The 27550-nt window shown below is 45.1% G+C and overlaps 1 protein-coding gene across 3 annotated transcripts in view; it reads left to right on the top strand.

Annotated features, from left to right (window-relative positions):
• Positions 1 to 27550, top strand: part of STAT1 (signal transducer and activator of transcription 1) — a 786410-nt gene that overhangs the window by 81938 nt on the left and 676922 nt on the right. For all 3 annotated transcript variants that reach the window (XM_078680398.1, XM_078680397.1, XM_078680399.1), the window contains exons 5-7: positions 1006 to 1095; positions 15907 to 15985; positions 25605 to 25696. In XM_078680398.1, the coding sequence (XP_078536524.1) occupies positions 1006 to 1095; positions 15907 to 15985; positions 25605 to 25696 (261 nt within the window). The remainder of the gene's footprint in view (positions 1 to 1005; positions 1096 to 15906; positions 15986 to 25604; positions 25697 to 27550) is intronic.

Genomic DNA, 27550 nt, shown 5'->3' with positions numbered 1-27550 from the left:
GCAAGGGTAGGACGTAAATGTGATGAGTTTAGAGCCCACATGCCATTTGGCTCCTGCTGTAAACAATCAAAAGCTTAAGGGGTAAGCTGTGAAGAAGATTGTGGGGAATCCTGGGCCTCATTAACCCATCTCCTGAGGGCAGAGCCAAATCATCAACACTTAAGGTAGCTCCTCAAAACATAACATGCTAGGCTAGCTTTGATTGAAGACACAAACTGATTCCTAACTGCCATTGATCTTTACTCAGTAGACCTATGGATGTACCGCAGAATACACTGATTGGGTGCAGTGCAAAATGTGAGATAAATAAGCCTCTATTCCATATCTGTGCTCTAAATGCCCGAGCTTAATATGTGCCCCATACCAATCCTCTCATTTCTGTGTACCTTATCCACTCATCCTCTACCCAATTCCCCCTCACTACCCCCCCTGAACCTCTAAGTGCAGAGGCTCAAGGTATTGAGGGGGCAACCTTTGAAGTGTACCTTTGTTCCCTGAATTCCAGATCTTGTAGTAATTGGTTTAGGCTGTCCTACACAGTTCTCTCCCACTTTTGTGCATACAATGAAACTGATGTCTGAAGGGGGTGGGCAGTAGGAGAAGGAGGAGCAGACAATAGTGTGCGCCCCAGCACAGTTTGCTGTGTATTCATTCGGACAGAGAATGTGATTTGCCAGTAGTACAAGGAAGGATTAAACTATGTAATATTACTTTGCAAAGCTTAATGTAATGTTACTTATTGCCTAGTGGTTACATGCCAATAAACAAATGACAAAGAAACATATGCTGTATCATGTATCAAAGAGAAATCTCATAATTATGGAGGGTACACTATTTCATACAGGCAGAATAACATTTGGGTTCTCGTTTTAGGACATTTCTTAATGTATAATGTTCTGAAAATAGCCAAGTCTGCCCTAAGCATCACTTTGAATGTTGTTCATACATGTTGCTGTGTTTAGTTTTCACAAACGTTGCCACCTAATTCTACATGTTTAATTGCAGAACCAGGTGGGAAGCACACAGACAACTGTGATGTTAGATAAGCAGAAGGAGTTCGATAAGAAAGTCAAGGATGTGAAGAACAGAGTTTTGGTAAGTAAAAATCTTCAAAATCAAGTGCACTTCTCGTAAACGAAGGAATCATTGTATCATCCAAGTTATTTTATACTGTTTTAATTAGAAAAACTACAAATTAAATCCTTTCTAGGCGTTAATCTCAGTTTGTGTTTTCCGGTTTATGTGTGTAACTTAGCTTGTCACGTTAATTGCAAAGCCTTTTTACAAGTTTGGAATGTAACAGGAAAGGGTGGGAGCACACTGCGGACCTCTCAGCATAGTTCGCCCCTCAGCATTATGGTAAATGCAGTTTGTAGTGCCCGCTTACTTGATATTTTGTTGGAGTGTTCCACCAGAGTTGGTGCAGATTAGTGCTGTCATCTCTAGACACATGTGCTTCTGGATTTTATCTGTACCAAGTAAGCGTGCACTGCAAACTGCATTTACCATAATGCTTTTCCCGGTAAAGTAGCAATGACAGTATAGTGGTGCCAAAAACCTACTCCATTCCTCTGGTTTACTTTGTAGTACTTTCATTGGAATTTGGTCTGGGCCCATTGCAGCAGACGATCTTGCTCTCCTTATATGATACTCTATTTGGCGAGCCACAGGGGGAGAAGTATTTTGAATATTTTCCCATTGAATACTTGGTGGTTTTCTTGATTAAAATTTGGTTTATATAGATTACGCAGATATATTTCCCATTCGATTGGGGGAACTGGTGAAGCTTGCAAGGATTTCTTAGTTCCTGTTTGTTTGGCTATTAAGCTCCAGTACGCCGAGTATTCTTTTGTTTTGCTGCAATTTGGATTTCGACCCAGTTTTTATTGTGTTGCGATTTTTGAATTTTTTCTTTTTCCCTTCTCTGGCATTTTTTTAGATGTTTAATTTCTTGATCTCTTGTCTCTGAAAACTGTAGAAATTACTTACTTACTTACTTACTTTGTGGACTTATTAAGCGCAAACGAATCATCCCTAAAGGGATCTCTCGGCTCTATGAAATTGCAGACTAATTAGATTGTTTAACGCAGAAGCTCTTATATCTGGGTTCGTTCTTGTGTGAGTTTTTGCTTGAGAGTCCCGCTGTTTTAAAGACGCCTGTAGAGCATGCATTATTTTGTTAAGCACTAATTCAAAATTTGCTATTGGGTCCAAGGAATAAGTGAATGTAATACTTTTGCATTGTCGATTTTGTGGTTGATTTTGTTAAAGGCAATGGATGCCCATGATAATCGCCCTTTGGCCTGATTCACGACTCCAGTACTTTGTAGATGCATAATGGGCCAGAGAGGTGCGTTGCAGTGTTATTTCAGTTTCGAGTCTTAGTGTTGCATGATCACTTCCATGTTGGAATTTGGTACTTAATTTTGCGACTCTGTCAAACAGATCTTGACTGCAGATCCTGCAGTCTAAAATAGAAGAGCTGAAGTTGCCTATTCTTGTGAAGGTTGCCGGTATGTATCCTTCAGTGCGTCCATTTAGGATGACACCGTTTATTATGGGGAGAGAAGATAAGATGATTTTCCCTCTTTTATCTGCCTTGATCCCTGGTTGGAATTGATAGAGCTACCACTTGTTCCCCATATTCCCTTTTCTCTTGGAGATCATTAGATATTTTCCCATTGAAGTTTCCTAAAAGGAAAACAGGAGGGAATGCTTTCTTCCACCACCTTTTCTATTTCTTCAAATGCTTTTATCTTAAGAACATCATTTGAGGGACCTGGTGGAATATAAGCGTTAAAAATTAATAGGTCAGTTAAGCATTGGATATTTGTTTGATACATGGGGATTACTTCCTGATGCCAAAAGTAGTCCTCATGCAGCACTATAGCTAGTCCTCCTTTGGCATAACCCTGAGTCACCGGTTCTGCTGCTTTGTCGTAAACAAAATAATCATTTAGATCGAAGGGCTATGTTGCCCAGATTTCTTGAATTGTGACCATTGCCAGGGAATCTTCGAGGATTAGCTCCAGTTTATCTTTATTTTTTCCTTCTATGTTCCAAGATGCGTTGGACAGCCTACTGTTAAAAAGGGAGTTTGAATTTCCTTCCCTGTTAGTGGCTATTTAGCGTCTCCGGTATCCAGGACCAATGATGTTCTTTTGGGGAGCTCTCCTGCTTAGCTTTGTTTTTGTTCCACAATCACTCTCTCTCCATTTTCAAGTAGCAATCAGAGATCATACGGCACATTTCCAATGAAAAAGCAGATATATTCTATCACTTGACAACTCGTTGGCCTTCCCAGACATCTTCCTTCCTCATTGCCAATTCGCCAGCTATGGACCCATTCCTAGTGATGTCATTAAAATACTTAACAAGGATTCCTTCCGCATCTACAGACTACAGCACTCGTGTCCCTGTACGAGTACTAGGCTGTCTAGTACAATTATGGATCCAATCCGGCCTTCCTTAATTCTTGTGGTGTTACAACGGTGGAGGTATCGCCGCTCGGTATGTGCTATGCTATGCCCAGAAATTCTTTGGTCTGCTACGTGGAGGTAGTAAGTCACTATAATTGTCCGTTTGGGTGCTGCAATACAGCACATCGTTTGCCCACTGAGCTATGGTAGGAGTCGGTCCTCGCAACCAACATATCACCACCATGCTTTTGTCCTGAAGCCGTCCCATGTCAATCAACATGCACACCCCCTAGGTACTGGCTTAGAGTAGCCCAAGAGGGCCAGCGCGGGTTCGGTGGAAGTTCTACCTCAGTCATCTCTCCCAACTCTTTAAAAACCAATTCCCAAAACTTAGATATCCCCAGGTATGTCTAGGCCAGGTGTAAGAAATCGGCTAACTGTGCACCATATCTTTCACAGCCCTCCTCTTCTCTAAGGCCGTATCTGTGCAGTCTCTCTGGTGTATAGTAGACCCTGTTTAGACATTTAAAGTGTATCAGGCGATGTCTACCGTTTAGTGAGATGCGCTTCGTACTAGTGCAATAGTACGTCCACACAGCATCATCGATGTCTCTGACTAAATCTCTCTGCCAGGCCAAACGTGCTTTAGTAAAATGATGTTCCCTTTAAGACATGGACAATTTATATATTTTGGACACTATCCACGCCGGTGACATAGGACAAGACTGGGAGCTCCGGCGGTTCCAGCAAATCTCCTCCTAAGATATGCAACAATGCCTGTCTAGTCCTGTAGAATTGAAACCTAGTAAGAGAGGAGGCTGCTATATCACCCCTCCCCAAATCCTTCCAGCGTCTCGCCGTGCCCTCTTCAAACAAATCCCCTATGACCCGTACACCTATTGAGTTAAGCTCTCGTATAACCCCTCCTTCTGTACAGGGAGACAGCCACTGACACCAGTTTAGTGGAGTTTGCAGTGAATACAAGATAGCTCCCGCCTGTAGCTTTAAAAGGTGGTGCCAAGCATGCGTTGTCGCATTCACTGAATCTAATATACCCGTCCTGTGATCGGCAGGCAAAAACACAAACGCTGGCATTGGGAGAGGCACAGCCACAAACACCCTCTATACGCAAGTGAGGGGTGTCCGGGGCCCCATGCATCCAGTGGTAAGCATTCGCACTTTGTGCTGTCCTGTAATATAAGTCGAAATCTGGCGCACCCAGTACCCCCATGTGGTACGGAAGCGTAAGTATTTGCCATCGAACCCTCGCCTGCTTGCCTGCCCAAACCAGTTTAACCATCAATGCAATGAGCCGCCTAAAAAAGGAGCACAGAGGAGGAGCTTAGCGCGCACCCAAGATGGTCGCGTGAGCTCAGAGCTCCCGGACCTTCGCCACCTCCATCGACTATCCTGCATCTAATCCTGATTTGGACGACGGGCTTCTGTGGTCGTGAACCTGCTGATCATTTATCCGTTGGCGGATTTTGCTTTGGTCTCCGGGAACCTGAGTTATGGCTTTTTGAATATTTGCGGCCTGCTCCATGGCACTGCCCCGGGCTTGCCTACTCTGCCAGCCAGGTAGTAATTGAATAACAACGGCATGCGTTAACCTCCTTTGCCCGGTCTCCTACTTTCGGTTTAGATTCTGATGATCCTACGTCATTGACCTTGCCTTGGTCGCCCGGGCTGCTTGCTTCACTCATTTATTCGCAACTTCGCTTGGAGATCTGGACTTTCTTGCTCTTTGCCTAGTGACTGGTCCTCACTTTATTCCTTGAGCTTCTGCGAGCACATCGAGTGTAGCCATTTTCACTAGGTCTCAGACTACCCTCCGGGGCACACGACCTAAGATGGCCACCAAGCCTGAAGCGGAGAGGCGCAAGACCAGACCGGCAGCTCGAGGAGGTTCTGTCCAATCCAACGTCATGGACCGATATACCCTCACTAAGAGCTCTCCGAGCGGAATGGCTAAACCCCCGGCCGGCATTGAGGACGCATCCCTGCTGGGGGATGACCCGTCGTTGAAAGACGTCATGTGCGCCATTGCTGGGATGAAGGCCGCGATGGGACAACAGTATGAGGCCCTAACCCACAAGCTGGACACTGTTGCCATAGATGTCAATCTAATCAGGGCGGATCTTGCAAAAACCAACGAAAAGGTCAAGTCTCTCGACCTGAAGACTACTAGTCTCATCGCCGACGTCTCTGACCTACAGACGGAGGTCGGTAATCTGAGATCCGCCCGTGACTATCTCTCCCGTCGCTTGGACGATTTTGAGGGCCGAGCACGACGGAACAACGTCCGACTGGTCGGTGTCCCGGAGAAGACGGAATCGTCAGCTGTGGACCTACTGGTTGAGGACCTTGTCCTAAATCATTTAGCGCCCAAGGGCCTGAGCAAGTTCTTTGCAGTAGAACGGGCCCACCGTGTCCCGGGTGGCCCGCCCAAGCTGGGTGCCTCTCCGCGCCCCATCATTGCACGGATTTTCAACTTTCGTGACAGGGATGTGATACTGCAGGCTTCCCGCACATCAGGCCCCACGGAATATGAGAACGCAGCGGTCAGCTTTTATCCGGACTTCACCCAACAAGTCCAGAAGCAGCGGCTGGGATTTCAAGGAGTGAAGAAGAGACTGAGAGACAGGGACATGAAATATGCCATGCTTTTCCCGGCTCGATTGCGTATCGTCCACAATGATAGAACATTTTTCTTTGATCATCCTGAAGCGGCTAATGACTGGTTGGACTCGCTACCTACGGGACGAGGGTGGTTTGAACAATCGGAACCTTCCGGTGGAGCGGAGGGCGGCCCGACGGAGCAGGAATAGGGAGCGACATCGGCTCCCGGACCAACGTTTTGACTTTCGGCAATGGTTCGATGCTATACTGATAATGACTGCAACTCCATTGTCTTACTGGGGTGTGGGTGAGGGGCGGGTGTGACTTCCTCCTCTGGGGTTCTTTTCGTAGATTAGTTGTATGTTAGGGCAACAGGCACGCTGCGAGTTGGGGTGGCTTTTGAGTCTAACGCAGGGGTGCGGGGTGGGGGGTATGATGTTGTTTTGGGGGGTTGGGAAGTTCAGGGATGTGTTTCTTTGTTTTTTTCAAGGCATAATGCTGATGATCTTCTGTGTTGTGGTGTCGCGGCTGGCGTGGGGGGAGACTTGGGGTGGACTCTGGGATGGGGGTAGGGGACTACGGATACTGTGTTGGAACGTCAATGGTTTGGGAGACAGAATTAAACGGGGAGTGGTCTTGCAGTTACTGAGACGCCTGTCCCCTGATGTGGTTTTGCTTCAGGAGACGCACTTGCTGGGTAATACGTGCCACGCCATGAATAGGCGTGGCTATCGTCTCATTGCACACTCAGGTTTCACTTCTGGCTCCAGAGGGGTGGGCATTCTAATCCGGACCTCCCTCCCCCTCGCTGTTGACGACATTATACTTGATGATAGAGGGCGGTACGCCGCCATTGTGGGGCGTTGGGAGGGTAGGGTGGTTACACTGTTTTCTGTTTACATACCCCCAGGTCTTCAAACTACGACCTATGCGGATTTGGGAAGTGTGATTTTGGGAGTCCCCGAGGGTTTGCTTGTGGTCGGGGGAGACTTTAATTCAGTAGTATCTGGGATGTGTGATCGTTACCCTCCCCGAGTTCTCGCTAAGTTCCAATCCTGGCTTGGGGACTTCATGGAGGCGCTGGGGCTGACCGATTGTTGGCGATTACATCATCCTGGGCAACAACAGTATACCTTTCACTCTGGGGCCCACGGCAGCCTTTCGAGATTGGATTATGTTTTGATGCCCTCCTCCCAGACTTCCCGTATAGGGGAGGTGAAACATCTTGCCAGGGGTATTTCGGATCATTCCCCACTGTGGTTGGTTGTGAATGCACATGGGGATCGGAGGGTCGAGTGGCCCCGATCAACCCATGGTACCTCCGTGATCCCAAGATTAGAGCGGAACTACTTAAGACAATTGATCACTACTTTGCCGAAAATGTGGTGTCAGTATCCTCTTCTGTCTCCCTGTGGGAGGCGTACAAAACTGTAATTCGGGGGCAGGCCCTCTCGTCGATTGGCACTGTTAAGAGATGTAGACGAGAGGAGGTTGTTCGTCTTGAGACTGAAATTACCGTTCTTGAGGGAGAGTTGGATGCTGGAGTCTCCCCTGAGAGGCTTCATCTGTTGGATCTGAAACAACATGAGTACAGAGCTCTGGTGACTGATGCAGCGAAGGAGATGAGTCGTGAACAGCAGGGACGTTTGTATGATGTGGGAGATAAGGCTGGGAAGTTGCTTGCTTGGTTGGATAGGAGAGAATGCGCGAGTCGAGTGGTTCCTGTTATAGTTGACGCGAATGGTGAAAGTATCACGGATCCTGCTGGGATTGTTGAGAGGTTCGCCGATTATTTCCGGGTGGTGTACTCCCCTGTGTCCGATAGACCGGAGCAGGACTCCCACATGCTTTTACGCGATATCTCGCTACCATGTTTGTCTGAATCTGAGCGGAACCTGCTGGAGTCTCCGCCTACGGCGGATGAAGTTGCGACCGCTATCCGTTCGATTCGCTCCGGGAAGGCCTCTGGCCCTAATGGACTCCCTATAGAACTCTACAAGCTTCGTCCGGATGTACTGGCACCGTATATGCGCTCTATGTTTCTGGAATCACTGGCGGAAGGGTTTCTTCCTCCTGACCAGAGACTGGCTTCCATAGTGGTTATACATAAAGAGGGTAAGCCACGTGACCGCTGTGAATCGTACAGGCCTATTTCCCTAATAAATGCTGAACCCAAGATCCTGGCCAAAGTTCTTGCTAACCGTCTGGTGGCTGTTATAGGCGATCTGGTTCATCCGGACCAGTCTGGATTTATACCACATCGCAATACGGCACTTTATCTTCGGCGCTTGCATGGAGTCCTCGCGCGAGCCGGGACATTGAGAGAGTCGGCCATCTTGGCGTCTTTGGACGCCACCATGGCGTTTGACACGATTGAATGGCCCTATCTTTGGGCGGTCCTCTCCAAATTCGGGTTTGGGCCCACCTTTATCCGTTGGGTTCGATTGCTTTATGCTGATCCCTTAGCCCAGGTGGTGGTGAATGGACGTGTCTCGGCCTCCTTTGTTCTCGGTAGAGGTACGCGCCAGGGCTGTCCTCTGTCCCCACTCTTGTTTGCCCTTGCTTTAGAGCCATTGGCGGCTTGGCTGCGATGGGAACCATCCATGAAGGGTATTCGATGGTCTCCGGACTTTGAAGACCGTGTATCTTTGTATGCAGATGACATCCTTTTGTACCTCACATCGCCCTGACAGTCGTTAATCGTCCTTTTTGACGTTTTGACTTCTTTCCCTAAAAATTCCGGCTTAGTTATCAATTGGTCTAAATCTTGCGTTTATGTTCTCTCCGGTGACACTCCCCTCCTGCCCCGTGATTGTCCTATTCCGGTGGTACCAGATGGTTTCAAATATCTGGGAATTTTTGTCACCTTGGACCCCACACTTCGGTATGAGCGCAATCTGCTGCCCTCTCTCAGACGCCTTCGGGCGGCTGTCGGGACTTGGAGCAAGCTCCCCCTTTCTCCCTTGGGACGAGCTGCGTTGTTTAAGATGATGTCGCTCCCCCGATTCCTTTATGCGCTTCAAAACACGCTTGATGTAGTGCCAGCGGAATATTTTCGTGAGATTGAGAGTCTACAGCGGCAATTGTTATGGGAGGGCCATCCTCGCATCGCCCTCTCGAAGCTCACACTCCCTTGGTACGATGGCGGCATCGCTCTCCCGGACATTCGTCGCTATTATTGGGCCTCTCAATTGGGGGCCATCAACCATGGCACCTACACTCCCCCACTAAACCCGGCTTTTGCGATGGACAGATGGTTGCTGCCCGGTGGGGACTACAATAGGGCTCTATATGCGAAATCAGCTGGTGACACTCTTACAGGCCCCACCAAAACAGCAGTGCAGGTGTGGCGTAGAGCTACGGCAGCCACGGGATGGGCCGATAGGCCGACCCGGGCTACCCCACTATATGCTTCGGATAAACTGGGCTCCCTTTGGCAACCGAAGGGATTTGATCGGTGGGACATGATCGGGATCATTAGGGTAGATGACGTATGGATCAAGGGCAGGGTCAAGACGTTTTAGGAATTGAAAGTTGAGTATGGGCTGAATGATAAGGAATTCTTCAGATATGCGCAAGTCCGGCATGCGGTCTTGTCTGTTTTTCCACTAGGCTCGGACGTGCCGGAGGCATCCCCGCTCGAGGATCGGATTCTGGATGGTCACGTTCCTGATAGCACGATCTCGCTAATTTATAAAAGGTTGATCAATACCAGGACTGATCTACTAGCTAGTCTTCGAGGGCTGTGGACCGGAGATGGTCTGGAACTCGATGATGAGGACTGGCAGTCCGCTATTTCTTCCCCGAAGGAAGTAGCTATCCCGGCACGTCTTCGGTTCGTCCAACTGAAAATTCTGCATAGGGTGTATGTGACCGGCCCACGTCTGGTTCGTATGGGATTTTCGATGGATGGCTTGTGCAGGCGTGGATGCGGTATGGTGGCTACGTTCCTTCATATTATCTGGGAATGCCCTGCTGTGATACGTTATTGGAACCGCGTGCATGAAGTAATGAGTGAGGTCACGGGAGTGCGCTTAATGCCTGAAGCGAGAAGATGCTTGTTGAATGTCTGGGAGCCGAATGACTACAATCGAGCGCAGCTCCGCTGGGCGACCTTGGGAAACATGGTAGCCAAGCGTGATATTGCCCAATTGTGGGGCGCTCAGAAGCCTCCGACACTTCTGGGATGGACACAAAACATGTATTGGTGCATGTTTCGAGAAAAAACTGTGTATGTTTCCCGTGGCAAACCAGGCACGTGGGGGAAAGTGTGGACCCCATGGAACGCATATCGTGGAGATATATGTACTCCCCCAATGTCTGAATTTGATGCTGATTTGTCTTCCTCCCAACCTGACGTTTCCTCCGCAGGAACATAGCTGTTTGTATGTATCTTGGTCTCCTTCCCCCCCCTTCCCCCCCCCTCCCCCCCTCACCCCCCCCCAATTATTGGTTGCACTACTGCTTGATTCCTCTATGTACCCCCCCCCCCCCCCACGGACCACGTGATGACACGTTTTAATGCACTGCCTTGTTTTGTATTGTTCTTTTGTTTTCTTGTTTTAAAATCAATAAAAAGTTTTCAAAAATAAAAATAAAAAAGGAGCACAGGAGTACCAATGGAATGTTAGTGAAAAGGAACAAAAAACGGGGCAGTATCACAATTTTCATAATGGAAACTCTGCCCATCAATGACAACGGCAGTCAGAACCAACCCTCCACCTCATCTTCTAATTTGCTAATAACTACTCCGTAATTTTCACGAAAAGCAACCTCAGAGTCTGTGTTTCTTGACTCCTAGGTATCAGACTGCTTCAGTCGACCATTGCAAGGGGTAGTCCTGTTCGAATGGAGTTGTGGCTGAAGTAAGGGGAAATATAATAGATTTTGGCCAGTTAACACGGAGTCCTGAAACCGCACCAAAGCTCACTACTTCGCACAAGACCGAGGCGAGGTTCCGCTCAGGATCTCGACTCTCTCCATTTTCGATTGAGATGATAAGATTTTCATTTGGAATACTGACGGGGTTTTTGATGCTACCAATTTTATCGTCCGAAGACTGTATTTTTATACTGTTCTTTTCCTCGAGTTTCCCCTTTATTTGAATTCCTTTATTGTTTGCCACTGCGACGTCCTATCTGGTTTTTATAAAGGATCTCACTTTCATTTAAAATTATTGTTGGGATGACAGCCATGTGCCCTGATTCTATTGGATCTGTCAGCAGCATTTGATACGGTCAGCCATACTATTCTGCTTGACCGCATCGCGAAGTTGGGAATAACAGGACAAGCTTTCAAGTGGCTTAAGTCCTTTCTTACTGGCCGGACCCAAAGAGTGCAGCTGGGAGACCAACTATCCGAGGCCAGTGCTGTGACCTGGGGTGTCCCCCAGGGGTCTGCACTATCTCCCCTGTTATTTAACATCTATCTTCAACCCCTTATGGAGGAGCTAACTAACGCACAGAAATTGCCAAGTTTTTAACTACGCCGATGACACCCAACTGCTGGTTCAGTTGGAGAATTCCAGGGAGGCACAGGATTCGGTAAAGAACTTGCTCAGTTTCACTGTAAATTGGATGACCAGCAACTTCCTGAAAGTCAACGCTGAGAAAACGGAGGTGCTGGTTATTACCAATCAAGAAAATCCTTGGTGTGAGCTGTTCTGGCCTCCAGAATTAGGGACTATGCCAACTCCCGGAACAGTGGTAAAAAGTCTAGGCCTGAAGATTGATGCAGATCTATCTATGGCCCCCCAAGTCTCGGCGGTGGTAGGTTCCTGTGTGGGAGTGCTCAGGCAACTCCGGAAGCTGGTACCCATCTTGTCCACCTCTACATTGCAATCCATAGTGTCCGCCACTGTCATCTCTCAGCTGGACTATGGTAATGCTCTGTACCTGGGCCTCCCGCAGAAACTCCTGAGGAAACTGCAGGTTGTGCAGAACGATGCAGCTAGGCTGATCTTTTCTCTGCCAAGGAGCTCTCATGCGACCCCCCTTCTCCTGAACCTGCACTGGCTGCCCATTAAACTTAGAGTGCAGTTCAAATGTCTTTGTATGGCCCATAAAGCCATTTTTGGAAAGGCTCCTAATTATATCAAAGAGCGCTTGAGGAAGTACACCCCGGGAAGAGCTCTGCGCTCTGGTAAAGCCTGCAAATTAGTTCAACCTAGATTTAAGCTGAAATCTAAAGGTGGCAGAGCTCTATCAGTACTCCTTCCGCAAATCTGGAACGAGCTACCTGCAACTTTGCAGGGAGACTCAACATTACTTTCCTTTAAAAAGAATTTAAAGACCTACTTGTTTAAAAAGGTAACATCAACACCCTAATGGGTTTTGATGGCGGAATGGCGTCCTGGGCTACAGCAGGTTATGTACTTTTTCTGTGAAAGCGCTTAGAGACCAGTGGTGATTTGCGCTATACAAAAACATTGTAACATAACATAACATGACACACAACCTGAATTCCACAATAGCCACCGTGCTTTTAGACACTGTCGGGAACACCACTAAATTTATTTCAGAATTTGTTAGAGACTGTTACTGAGGGATGTTGCGGATTAGATTCACTATTCTTCCTCGGTTTAGTGGATCATTTCCTGAGGGAAATAAGTCAGAAAATTCCAAAAAGCATGATTGACTCCGCTGTACCTGAAAACGTATTACCCCCGAAGTCTGTTCTTTGTTTTGGGCATAGGATTACGCAGGTTGCTCTGTATCGCACCCAGACACAGAAGGATTTAGTTGTTTTTGATTTACTTTCTCCTTGAGATCTTGGTTACAATGACCGATCCCATGTACTCTTATTACTGATCATGGAGATTGTTTGTGCCTTTTCTGAAGTTTTAAATTCATGGGTTAAATGCATAGGAAATTTTAACATCTTTTCTTTCTTTTTCGTGAATCTTCTTCTAGCTCTTTTCTTGGTCTCTTGCCGCTGATCTTTTTTTGTCCTTTTTAGGTCTCGCCTACGCAGCGCGCATGCTTATTTCCTTTTTGCTTGAATCTAGGTCTGGAGGATCGATTGTCGAGGGTTCGCTCTTTGTTGGGACTATTTTGCTTGTCTCTGCTTTAAGAGATGGAAGTGGGTCCTTGGTTCAGCATTGATAGAAGAGTGGATAGTAAGGAATTACTTTGCTCGGTAATGTTTCCTTATTTGGATCTTTAAATAGCTAAGGGAGAACATTTTTCCTTTGTCCGTTTTTTTGATCTTTCCTTTTTTTAAAGTCCAATTGGTTTGGGTCGCTTTTTTTTTCTTTAGTAGAGATAGAGTTTTTATTAAAGGGTTATCTTCTGGAATAACTGATTTTCCTATCGCCTCTCCTTTGCCTTTCAGTGGTGGGACTTGCTGGTCCATTTGCTGATGTTGCTTTCTCTTGTTGACCAGGTATTGGAGCATTCCTATTTGTCTGTCCAACGTTCTGATCGGAATTTTCCATAATATTCCCTAGGAGATATAGTACTGACTCCAAGATGTTTTGAAGGGTCAGTAATAAGTCAGACACTGGGGTTTGGCCATTAGTAGATAGCATATTATTTACAAATTGAAGTTCCAAGAGATGAGAATAATTCCCTTCTAAGGCAGATGTTCTCTGAGGAGTGCTATTTAAAGGTGCCGGGGTCTTAGCTGTTACTTTATCAACCCTTTGGAATAGTGTTTCGTTGATTTTTATATCAGGTAAATTCTGTTTTGGCAACCTCCGTCTTGTTTCCCAACGCACTCTCTATCAGAAAGAAAGGGGTTACAATGGTTTTGTTAGCAGACGGTTGCAGACAGCTACCTGGTCAATGCCACACACCATTTAAATACTACTATGTGGATTTTCAAGCCTTTCAAGAGATGTTTAGTGTAGTGATATCTGAAGAAGACAACTGTAGATGAGTAGCAAAAACATTAAGTGAATTCAGTTTTACAAAAACTAGCCTTCCAGATTGGCTTAGTCAGTCCAGTCCAACCACGGCCTTCTTTCAAACATCAACATTCTATCCCTTTCATGGAACACTAAATTAAACCTAATCATGTTTGTGTATAAGCACAGCATTTACCCCCAAAGGAGATAATAAACATTTTCTGTATATATATATATATATATATATATATATATATATAATTCCAATATAATTGGGCCATATAAATACACCTAATCATAAGGAAACCTAGCAACCCAAAATATTTCTAAACTAATAGCCAAGTGATAATACCCCTTTAATTTATTGATACTTTGACCATTCCTGTGACATTCCACCAATAACGTCCTTTTATCCTGTCAGCATTGCCACAGATTTCATGGTTTGATAGGATCCCCAAACTTGCTTTCACCTTTCCTGATATGTCCTGGCTTCTTATTCCGGTTCAAATACCCTACTAGAGAGCCCTGAACTCTAAGACCATGATAGCCCTCACATGTAATAGACACAATATATGTGGGTTAGGTATCAAGGCCAAGCCTACTGGATTTGTCAGGGTGTTACATTCATAAAAGCAGAAATAGATACCAGACCAGTACAACACATTAAAACTGCTTGAGATGATACTACCTTACAATGACGTTCTTTAGAACTTGTCACTGTTGACTTGGTTATAATCAAACTTTTCCATGACCTTCATTAAGACGTTTAAAGCATTATCAAATTTGTAATTGGTAATAAAGCATTATAATTTCAATACAATAAGACCATCATTTTCTATTTCAATATGCTGCAAGCGCAACCGTAGGACTTACCAACAGGGGTCCCTACACCCCAGAGCCTCTGAACAAAAGCCCACGGTCTAGGAGTGCTTAAAATTTTCTAAACACTCTTCTGGGGTCTAAAACTTGACCCCTTAGGAGACTGAAGGCCACTTTTCAAAAAACTTTAGCTGGCTCGTGTGTAGACTGTTAATCACCTGGCAGCCCTCCAAACATTTAGGAGCTCTTTTGTGGTGCCCCTGTACTCTGTAGCGCACTACAAGTACAATGTGCACATTTTAAAATGGCTTATGGGTCACACTACTTAATACTGCACATTAATTTGTAAAGATGTTCAAGAAGGCAGGTGGAAATGCTGATAGTGACATCACCACTAGGGAGTCTATTTAAACCCCTCCCCCCATGATATTTACTAGACGCAATCTAAGGTGTAGTATCAAAAGGCTGGCCCCCTGGCTTTTGTTAGTGTCAAAACATTAATACGACCAGACACTAACCTTAACAGACAAATACATCAACATTAAAAGTGTTAGTGATCATACCACCTTACAGTGACATTCGTTAGACCATATTATTGGCTCACTTTTAACTTTGTGAAAATGAAGGTCATGCCAAAGTTTCAATGATTAAGACCTGTAAAAGCATCGTTGTCATTTTTTCATTGTCAATAAAGCATTACCATTACAATAAAATAATAGCATGAGCCTTTCTTTTACTTTCAACAGGTTGCAAGAGAAGCCTTAGAATGATGTATGCTCAAATTATTACCAGATTTGGTATCATTTTGTTTAACTGTTTTATTCTGTATTCGAGAACAAAGCTTCCTGAGGAAATTACCATTTAAATTGGACTTTTGGGACTGCAGCCCTACTATTCTTAGCCCTGCTTGCTGGATCAGCTCAAAACTCTGTATGAAAGAGCCAACATTGATGGTCTTTTACTGGAACACTTCGTGCACATTTGTCAAACTGTGCCAAATGTATTAAACAAAAATATCTTTCTTATGGAAACTCTAAGCTAACTGTAAATATATAAATATGAACCTATTTGCTAATATTTTTTTGTCGTATCTTTCCTTTTCTCACCTGACTAATTCTGTTTTGTAGCACTGATAATAATTAGGAAAGTATATGAGGATGCTCCTGAAACAAGTAACACCTCTTCATTTTTTTTTCTTGATAGGAAATAGAACAAGACATCAAGACTCTAGAGGATGTTCAGGACGAATATGACTTCAAGTTTAAAACATTACAGAGCAGAGGTGAAGCATTTTGAGTGATATGACCAGTAGAATGTTATCTAACAATCCATCTAAGTGTCATTCACTAGTTATTGTTGAGACTTTGGCTTTTCTAACAAAAATTACCCTCATAAGATCAAAAGCGAGTATTAAAAAATTAACCAGTTTGACTGGTTATCTAGACCATTAGTTGGGGAAGACGGCAACAAATCAACACCTCATACCAAAATCAGGCACAGTAATATAATTTTCTACTTTTCTAAGTACATATTTATGTTCTGAGAGACTTTTCTGTTTTGTGTCAGGAGGGGTTCCAGTGGAGAGGTCCTATGCAATTGTGGGGGCATAGAGAGGTTTTCATAGATTCGATTAGTGTAAGGGTGCTTTAGCATTTGGTGACCAGTAAGAGAAGTTGCAAACTATAGAGGAGAGCTGTGTTGTTGAAGGCCTTAACAACCATTGTTCAGAGCTTATAGTGTGCCTGTTTTTGACAGAAAACCAACCTGTCATCTTCAGGTGTGCACGGGTTGGAGAATCCTGTGCTAACCTGATTAGTATCTGAGAGGTAGCAGAGTTATGTTGTTGGTGAGGGCAAAAGCGTATTGAGGGAGCCATTTCAGTAGGCTGCTGGTGAAGTCTTAATTTGGCATTGGCCAGTATGTTGATTGGGTATTTGGTTGTCAAGAAGGACAGGTGATTACAGATGCTACTGATTGTTGAGAAATTGAAATTGGCCTGCTGTTCTAGAAGAGATGGTGGTAATTTGAGATGCACAAATTGTTAAAGAGGCCCCTTAAGTTTCTAGCTGTGGGAGAAAGTATTGAGTTGTTGGTGGATGGGGTTGTGCAATGGTAGCTGAGAGGTCCCTTAGGGCAGACTATAATCTTTTTCTTCCAGTCTAAAGATGGCATGAGAATTCAAAGGAGCATAGAATGCCACCATAAGAGATGGGGTAAAGAGAGAATAGTGAAGGCCACAAGATGGATCCCTGGGGACAACAGTAGGGAGATGGGTCAGCTGTTAGAAAAAGGAGCAGAAAGAGACCGTAAAAAAGGGTTAGAGATGAGAGTAGAAAAGTCAAGGGAGGTTAAGCCAATATCTAGGGATGTAGGAGTTGTAATGAAGATTGAGTTCTTCACTGCTTGAATGCTGCTTAATGGCAGTGAATAGTCTGTTACCTCTAGGGGGTGGGTGAAAAATTCCACTCTGCTGACAGAGTTTGCTGAGTGTTGCTCCCTCCGTTCTGGCAAAGCTCCACCAACCACCATGCAGAGGAGTTTTTTCTCGTAAGTTGCTTGCCAAAATTAAGGTGGCTAGAGGAAATTAGCATCCCCTGGTGGGATTTTCAGGTGCTAGAACGCCTCCTGGTGATATTTCCCAGCACAGGCCGTCGCTGCAGGTTGCAACTATTCGCTTTGAGAATGCTGCCGCTGAACTAGAACATATGCTCGTGCGGCAAAAAGAAGCAGTACCCTCTGGCGCGCCGAGTGGTGTCGTCTGCACTGATTTTGCACATGGACAAGCTCCCATCGGTGCGAGTATTGTAACATGATGTAATCCGCCTGCTTGTGGCACTCTGCAGAATATCGCTGAGTTTTTGTATAACTCCGCAGGATTCCATGGAATCAAACTCTGCGAGCTCTGCCCATGCCTAGTTAGCTTTTTATTGTTAGTTGGTATCCTTTTTATGTAGCCAGTGCACTTTTAGAGCTCAGTAATAACATTGCAGCAAGCAGAAGGAACAACAACAGGAGCGCCCTCAAGGACTACCACCAGCGCTTAAGAGACACCAAACGGACCTTCATAAGAGACAAAGTCCAGGCCAACGCGACCAACGCCAAGGAACTGTTCAATATCATACAGCAGTTCCCAAAACCTCCCAGCGAAACCACGGACGTCACACCTTCCAAGAACTCTGCTTCAAGCTCAGTACATACTTCCATCAGAAGATCAAGGCCCTCTATGACAATTTCAGCGATCGGACCCCAGACACCCCCTCCCGCCCCCCAACGCCACCGACAAGCCAATCATCATGACCTGGAACCCCGTCACCGTTGAACACATCACTGATACCATGAAGAAGACCCACTCAGGAGCCTCGACGGACCCCTGCCCGCTGCATAAATTCCACAGGGCCGCCACCGCCATCGCACCTGAAATAGGACTGACCATCAACGCCTCCTTCATGTCTGGCATCTTCCCAGACGTCTGGAAGCGGGCGGAGGTTAAACCCCTTCTCAAGAAGCCCACGGCCGACCCAACTGACCTGAAAAACTTTTGCCCCATCTCTCTCCTCCCCTTCACGGCCAAAGTCACCGAAAGACTCGTGAATGCCCAGCTGATCACCTTCATTGAAGAGAACGTCATCCTCGATGCCTCCCAGTCTGGATTCCGCAGCAACCACAGCACCGAGACCACCCTCCTCGCTGCCACTGACTACATCCGCATGCTACTCGACCAGGGTCACATCGCGGCCCTCATCCTTCTAGACCTCTCCGCAGCCATCAACACAGTGTCTCACCTCACTCTCGCAGCCAGACTCCACGACGCAGGGATACAAGAAGCCGCCCTCGACTGGATCCGATCCTTCCTCTACGGCAGTACCCAGAGGATCAGGCTCCCTCCCTTCATCTCCGAATCAACCGACATCAACTGCAGAGTATCCCAAGGCTCATCACTCAGCCCCACACTCTTCAACATTTACATGGCCCCCCTCGCCGTCATCGTGAGACAGCATGGGCTCAGCATTGTCTCCTACATCAACGACACCCAGCTCATCCTCTCACTCACGAAGAACCCCGAAACCACCAGACTCTGCTTCCAGGAAGGAATGAAGAACGTAGCAGCCTGGATGAAAGCCAGCTGTTTGCAGCTCAACTCCAAGAAAACCGAAATCCTCATCCTCGGACCCTGCACCTCAATCTGGGACAACACCTGGTGGCCCCCGCCCTGGGGAATCCACCCACTCCTACAGACCACGCATGAAACCTCTGCATCATCCTCGACTCCTCCCTCAACATGAACCGCCAGATCAACCCCGTCGCGTCGCGTCCTCCAGCTTCAACTGCCTGAAAATCCTCCAAGACCTTCAAGTGGATCCCCCACGACTGCAGAAAGACCGTCACTCACACGCTCATAACCTTCAGACTGGACTACGGCATACGCCAGAATCAACAGAGCTCTACTGCACAGACTCCAGACTATCCAAAACGCCGCCGCCAGACTCGTCCTCTGTATTCCGCCTCACAAACACATGACCCAACACCTGCGAATCCTCCACTGGCTCCCTGTCAAGAAGAGGGTCACCTTCAAGCTCCTCACCCACGCCTACATAGCCCTCAACAACATTGGACCGTATACCTCAACGAAAGAGTATCCTTCCACGTACCCAAAAGGAACCTCTGTTCTGCTGACCTCACCCTGGCAGAGGTCCCCCGCATCCGCAGAAACAGAAGAGGCGGGAAACCTTTCTCATACATCGCTGCCAAGACCTGAAACGAGCTCCCCGTGAACATCAGACGCTCCCCTACCCTGCACACCTTAAGGAAGGACCACAAGACCTGGCACTTCGACTGACCTCTAACTGCTACTCCCCCTCCCCCCTTCCCCAGCACCTTGAGACCCTCACGTGTGAGTAGTGCACTTTATAAACTCTTGATTGGCTCTTGATTGAAGGTGTGTTTAATAAAAAATGTATTACAAAATAAGTCATTATGGCATTTACTCACATGTATGTATTGCCCACCACCACAAAGTTTTGTCATCTTGTTCCGAGTATTCCTGGTAGCTGTAGTAATTCTTTACTCTACTAGCAGGTACTCTTGATAACTTTGTAATTCAATATCCTGAAAGCTGCAGGGTTTCCCTGTTGTTCTTTCCCTACTCATGACAGCTCTAATAATTCTTAGGTTTTCTGGTAAGTACTTTTAAAAGCGGAGTTTATCTGATCTTCATCTCTGGGTTAATGGGAGTCTTCAACCAGGCACTCCATGCAGCTGCATATATTCTGGCATCTTTTCTGGATTGGTCTTATATTTGGAGAAATATTTTACACTTCCGTGGAAAGTTACGCTTTGTTATTTTGACACTTCTAGGGTTGCCCTGATCTTATACTGAGTACTGTATGCCATTTCATGTTGGTCTGATGCCAGTCACTCATTGAACCCTAGTGGTTATTAAATATCTTTAAAAGAACTATTGATGCCTTCAATAACAAGGTTCTGTTTTATGTTAGTATGACTATGGATTGATTCAGAGTGGAGTGGTTACTCATTCGTGCATGGCCACTATGAAAGTAAATAGTTGCAGTTGATTTCAGAATGATATCCTCTATTTGGTTCTCAGTCAGTCCCTGCTGCTGACCTTCATCTATCTGTGGACATCAGGCTGTGTTACCGAATGATGGTAATGCTTCATCTGGTAACTACAAGGTTTGAAGCATGTGAGCTGTAGATCACATGCTTTGCATAAGTCTGCCATCTAGTGTTGGGTCCGGATGTTAGCACTTTTTTTTTCTTTGAAGAAGTCTTTTCCAGTCACGAGGTAGGTGACGCCTCCTTTCGGTGATAGTGCGCATGAGCATCTACTCCATTGCTAGATTGTTTTTTTCTGCCATCCGGGTCGGACGTGAATTGCTGTGCTCCGGTTCGACATGGTTCTCGGGTTCCACCGGTGCGCAATTCACTACCCTCAACAGTATTGTTTCTCGATCGAGTTTCCCATTCTCTGCAAATCGTATCTGTTCAAGTCTTCGATCGGAAAATTCGGGGAGGGTTGTTTGGCCTAACCACGTCGGGTCAGCTTGCAGTCGATGCAATGGACACCATTTAAATTCTGTCCCGGTTGTCGCGCTAAGTTTCCGCGCATCGATTTGCACGAAGTGTGCAACCTGTGTCTATCCACGGAACACGTGCCGATCTTTTAGATCAATGAAGGCGCTCCATGATTTTCGGGCTTGACGTCACGAAATGCATCAACAAAGCGGCTCTGCATCGGATATCTTCCGAGAAGATTCGACCATGAAGAATTCCACGCACAAGTAGCCGAGAAACACATCTTCCTGTCCAAAGCTGACTCCGACATGGAAGAGGAAGTTCCACTGGGTCAACGTACAGTGAGTACTGATACTCCCCTACCCCAAGTTATGTTGAGCAAAAAGGCTCCGGTCCTTCCTCTGCCTTCGGGCCATGGTTATTACTGAAAAAAGGTTTTGAACACCCCGCCTTCGGGCCCGGCACGTACAACACAGCTTTCCATCTCGGGATTGAGTCGGCCCGTTCCGGCACAGAGCCTAATTATACGCCACACAAAACCAAGCATGCCATAGTGACCATCCCTTCGGCATGGAAACCTAAATCTTTGGATCCGAAACTCGAAGAGCTGAAACCTTCGACACCAAAAATTCCGGCGCTGAAAGACCAAACCCCACCTATTCCATCTAAGGAACCTTGTTTTTACATTCCGCCTTCCAACACAGACCCGAAACTGAAGGAACTGGTGATTAATCCCAAAACTGGACACATTCCTGTAAAATTGCCAGTTGAAAGGAAACCAGAGATACGGGAAGATTACTACATTCCACTTAAAAGGAAAAATGTTGGTACTAATCCTTCTCCTCTTTCTATTACACCTCCTTCCGCACCTAACCCAAATTTATTGATTACGCCTACAAATTCATCAAAACCACAGTCACCTGAACACCATGATGATGGGAATGGGTATGTAACAGAGCACATTACTCTTGATCCATTGGAAGACTACAATACAGATCATAACACAGATAATGACCCGCATCTATACCCATCTAAACCCGCTCCACCGGACGAAAATGTAGGGTACATAGAACTACTCAATAGGGCTGCGGAATATCATGGGGTCCAACTTCACAAAGAGCCCCTTTAAGATGATTTTCTTTTTGAGACTTTAAGTTTCTCTCAAAGAGCAACATATACACTGCCCATGCTCAAAGGGATGCTCAAACATGCAGATGAAATTTTCAAAGACCCTATGCTTTCCAAAATAGTCACACCCAGTGTAGACAAAAAGTATAAGCCGGCGCCTTAAGACCCAATCTACATCAAAGGTCAACTTCCCTAAGACTCCCTAGTGGTCTCGAACATGTATTACATACAACAACAGGGAGGGACACACTCTCTTCAGCTGTCACAACTTGCACAGACCATCTGGTGGTGGGCCATACATCACAAAATCTATCTCCTAGCAGAACACCCTCCAGGAGTAGACAATCAGATTGTGGATCTCCTCAGCAGACGGAGAGAACAGATTCACGAGTGGTAACTCCATCCTCAAGTTCTCCTCCCGTTATTTTAGATGTGGGGCTTCCCATAAATAAATCTGTTTGCCACACATACTAAAACACGAAATGCCCAAGCCTCACCTCCAGATATCCACACCCATTATCCAAAGGCAATGCACTATGGATGACAACAAAGGCAAAAAACTACCTGCCCCGAATTTTAGAACCAGGCCCAGTCAACTGGGCCTAAAATATATCCACTATCTCTGGAGCAGACCAAGGGCACAGATAAATGATCACATCAGCTTTTACAAAACATATAGTAATTTTATTTGTTTTTCTATAGGGAATTTTTTTTCGACAGTTAATAAATACACAACATGATTAGCCAAACATGTCATAATTTAATAAGACAATAAATCAAGTCCACACACCCGCTTCAAACATAAGATTCATACCATCGTACATACCCAATGTTCATCATACTGACTCACACATCTTTCACACAATCCAAACCACAAATAATATTAAAAATTGTGCATAACAGCCACAAGATAGTAAGATGACAGAATGGGAACAAGTCATAAGGGTGGTAGGGATAGATACAGTCCTGCTGCCCCCACACGAATAACGTCAACACGCGTTTCGGTGTGTTCCTCCAGCCGGGGCTACATCTTTATCAAGGCAGAAGTGTACAATGGGAGGTGGGACAAGACAACCATCATAAGGGGGGCGAAAAACGCCATAAATACTTTCTAAAGTGAAGGAGGCGTAGGGAGGCCCAGCAGTTAAAATATCTTCGTAACATTCAGGGGAAGTCAAAGAGGGTCCTTATCCGTGAAATCATCAGTTTCTCTTCTGACTGCCGAACAGGCATAACAGATCTCAGGGGAGGACAGATCCAGCAGCTTCACATAATCAGGCAGTAAATAGACTGGAGTAAAAGCAGTGAGTCGTTAAAATACGTTACTTCAGCTGTACCAGGGGCTCAACAGCGCGCATCCTCAATCGCCCGCCGTCTCCTCGGCCGCGTGACATGTTTGGATAATCATGTTGGGTATTTATTAACTGTCGAAAAAAAAATCCCTATTGAAAAACAAATAAAATTACTATATGTTTTGTAAAAGCTGATGTGATCATTTATCTGTGCCCTTGATCTGCTCCAGAGACAGTGGATATATTTTAGGACCCGTTGACTGGGCCTGGTTTGAAAATTCGGGGCAGGTAGTTTTTTGCCTTTGTTGTTTTGCATTTTCCCTGCTAACCTGCCTCTATCTTGTTGGGCGTCCCCCTTCTTATTAGTAAATGCACTTTGCTTTTCCGCCTCTCCCACTCATTCCACTAGTGGTTTGGAAGCTCAGGCAAACATCCCTCACACTAATCCTAGTAGCTCCCACATGGGCCCGTCAACCATGGTTCACCACCCTTTTGGAACTTTCAGTAGTTCTTCATCAAAAACGACATCTCACATCCAATCTCCTCAAGCAGAGCTGTGGAGAGATAAAGCACCCATATACCAGACATCTCAACCTAGCATTCTGGCACCTGAAGTCATAGAGTTTGGCTATCTCAGTCTTCCATTAAACAAAGAGATTCTACCTTTGAATAATACATCCTTCTTAGTGTTGAAAATTATAGTGGAGTTGGTGGGGAATTTGTGTTAGGACCCATGAAGTTGTCATGGGAAACACTATATGTTTTTAAAATACCCCTCACACACACTAAGAATCCCTTAGTGTCATGCTTCATCATGGGGTCTTCCCGTCCCTCTACGGGGCGGGGCGTGTTGCAACCTACAGATATGCGGGACCATTTTTTAAGTGAAAAAAGCTATGTGTAGTGCAGAGGTGCGAGTGGTAGGGTCGGAAAGAATAGTGGTGCAATGTTAAAAAATGTCCTGGTTAGTGGAAAAAATAGAATTTATTTGCTTCCCTAGCTGGAAACATTGAAAATGGGGAAACGTAGGGGGTATACTGTTATGAGTTGCCTCCTACCCAGTCAACATGTTTCAAAAACCATTCCCATGGCTTTCTCGTCAGGACCTTGAGTGATCCCTACTTCGCTCACATATTATGTTCATGAAATGTATGCCTAAGTTAATTCAGCTGCAGATCATGGCAAAACATTTTTAAGCATGTCAAGAAAAACATACCCATTTGGTATCTTTGGTAACCTATTAGGTATACTATTTTGAAGAAGGAAAAATCGTTTTCGTAAAACTAACCAATTCTTTGTTGCTTTTGCTCCACCTCACAAAGGCTACCCCAGTTCTAAATCCGGTATTGCACAGAGGATAGTCAAATGTATTCAGACATGCTATGCAAAAGCAAAGAGGACTTTAACAATTCAACCCCCCCCCCCCCAAGAGCGCTCCCTTCCCATAGCTGACATCTGTAAAGCTGCAACATGGTCTACACCTCACACATTCACAAAACACTATTGTGTAGATGTGTTTGCAAAACAACAAGCTAATGTAGTCCAAGCAGTTCTACGTACACTCTTTCAAACTACTGTAAAAGCTACAGGTTAGCCACCGCTTAGGGAGATTACTGCTCTATAGTCTATGCAAAGCATGCGATCTACAGCTCATGTGCCTCGAACGGAAATTGTTACTTACCCAGTATGTATCTTTTTTTGGCATGTAGAGCTGTAGATTCACATGCACCCACCCGTCTCCCCAGGTACCTATATCTGTTGCAGTAATATCTTACTTAGATACATACACATGGACATTTCTATTCTACTCTTACTAACTGCATTCTCACCCTCTGCGGGAAACCAATCTAACAATGGAGTCACTGCCCATGCGCACTATCTCCGAAAGGAGGAGTCACCTACCTCGTGACTGGAAAAGACTTCCTCGAAGATACGCAAAGTGCAAACATTCGGACCTAACACTAGATGGCAGACTTATGCAAAGCATGTGAAGCTACAGCTCTACATGCCAAGAACAGATGCATACAGGGTAAGTAGCATTTTCCTTATGTTAGGTGCTGAATTTACACTAAATGGTATTTCCCATCCTGAGTTTCATACCCAAGATTGGGGGATAATGTGGTCACACTACATGTTTTACCCAATTCTTACTTGAAAAATTCAATAAGGTTTTTACTAGGTAAATTTAAGCTGGTCGAAGTGCAGTACCACTGCACCTGTTCTACTTAAAATTTGAATGCAATCACCATTTTCGCTCAAACTGTGATGAACATTACCCACTCTGTTGGGCTTAAGTAACTTGTGTAAATTCATATACTCTGAAATAAGATTCCCTGAGTTTCTATATTCTGTCTTGCTCGCATGTGCTTTTTACTTTCAGGTTATATCACTAGGTATGGTTTGGCCTTTGATTTTCTTAATAAATCAATGTACTGATTTACTTAACAGAGCATGAACCCAGTGTGCTGGCACAGAATGAACTCAAACAAGAACAAATGGTGATCGACAAATTGTTCCTGTCCATGCATGAAAAGAGATTGGTGAGATTTTGTGTGTACATACTGTGTTCATTTGAAACTATACAGTAAGCCTGTTGCTACGCAAAGGTCTCAAATAGTTAATGTGTTTTTGGACACTGTTGCAAACTCAATCCAAAGTGTTGGGTAAACATGGTCCTTTGATCGTACTGAAGGTATCATATCTGGTATGAGAGAGGGCCATCAAAGCCTAACAACAAAGAGTGCAGCATTCAGAGAGCAACCAAACCACAGTGTTTGATAGTGCATTGGAATAAAAGGCATGACATACAAATTGCAAACAAAAGGAATGTGCACTTATACTTATCTCTTCTCGTTTTTCACTTGCATGTTGTCAGTACAGCCATACATAATATGTTTAAGTATATTTAATTAAACTTTACTAAATCAACAAAACCTCTTGCAGCAACAAAGCAAGAATTCTATCAGAAACCCTTGTTTAGCTCGAGCATACGAGACCTCTTGTATATACTTTAGTATATACTGATATGTGTATGTACTTTGTGGGCTCAGGAGATCAGCCCTAGCATTTGTCTGCTTCCGCTTAGGGACTTTTTTTCAGGTCAAGTGCCTCTATTTAACTGTCTTGAAAGAAAACAACCAGTAGAGGTCAGTAAAACACCAGAATTGCTTTCTGCTTGCTCAACTGCCTCTATTTAACTTTCTTGATAGAAAACGACCAGCAGAGGTCAGTAAAATACCAGAATCACTTTAGCATTCTCTAGATTCCAGTCCATAAAAATTGTCTTCCAAGAGCACCCTCAGACAATATTGATTTTTCGCAAATCTTGTATTTTCAGTGTTGTGACCACCGAAGGCCCTGATTTTATATTAAAAACAGAGCTGTGGACGATACTATTTTCCGCTGAAATGCAATATTTCTCTCCATGTGTTCCCATACCTGACGTTTTCAACAACAGTGGTCCCATGCAAAAGAAATTTCAGAGAACAATAAATATAGACACAGTCGATTCTATATTAATATGACATGTCCAGCAGGACAGTGGTCTCAATGTTTACTTAAGGAGGAATAGAAAAGGATTTCCTTCAACAATTCAGCGTAGTGGGGCACAAGCCCGTACCCTACTATAACACATACAGATTAGTACATTTGAGAAACAAGGACCAAAGCAGGGCTTTTAGGCAAAAGCTTCAGGGTTCTGTAATATCAAATGGAACAGATAATTCACAATGCATCTTCACATATACATAACACATGGTATACGTTTTGTATAAGGTGCACAAAAAAGGTCGACGGCGTTTCGATCCCACTAAGTAATCATGGGGATCATCATCAGGACATGCATTTGCCAGGAAGGACTGCAAACCGACTGAACCGGTTACCTACTAGCATCTACGCGATCAAAATAATTGACGCAATGTTTTCCGGCTCCCGATCCTGGGAGGCCCGGCCTTACATCTCTTCATCTACCTTGTACGCTCTAGGGTTCCCCCTAGGCAATAGAGGCTTGCATCGATTAGGCATTAATCAATGTCCTGATGATGATCCCCATGATTACTTAGTGAGCAAGAGTTGCGAAAAATGTATTTGGGCAACAATGGGGAAAGTGAATGTAGTACACCTTGAATATTACAAAAGGTGTGTTCTTCATAGACGCTAAGCTGCAAGGACCTCCTGCTGAGAGTTGGCACACAATCCGGAGAAGCATCATGAACCAAATATTTATTGTTAAGAGCTTCCACACATATAAATGTATCATTTGACATTCATTAGGCCGAGTACTCACCCAAAAAACTTTATTCAAAAAGTAAATTTAGATATGTGTTATGCAAATGTCCGGATTAGCCCATTTCAAATGTTCGAATTGTGATCATTTCTGAAACTGCATTTCAAAC

This window comes from Lissotriton helveticus, chromosome 3_1 (assembly GCF_964261635.1).
Source record: "Lissotriton helveticus chromosome 3_1, aLisHel1.1, whole genome shotgun sequence".
Lineage (NCBI taxonomy): Eukaryota > Metazoa > Chordata > Amphibia > Caudata > Salamandridae > Lissotriton > Lissotriton helveticus.
This window is presented reverse-complemented; position numbering and strand designations above follow the sequence as displayed.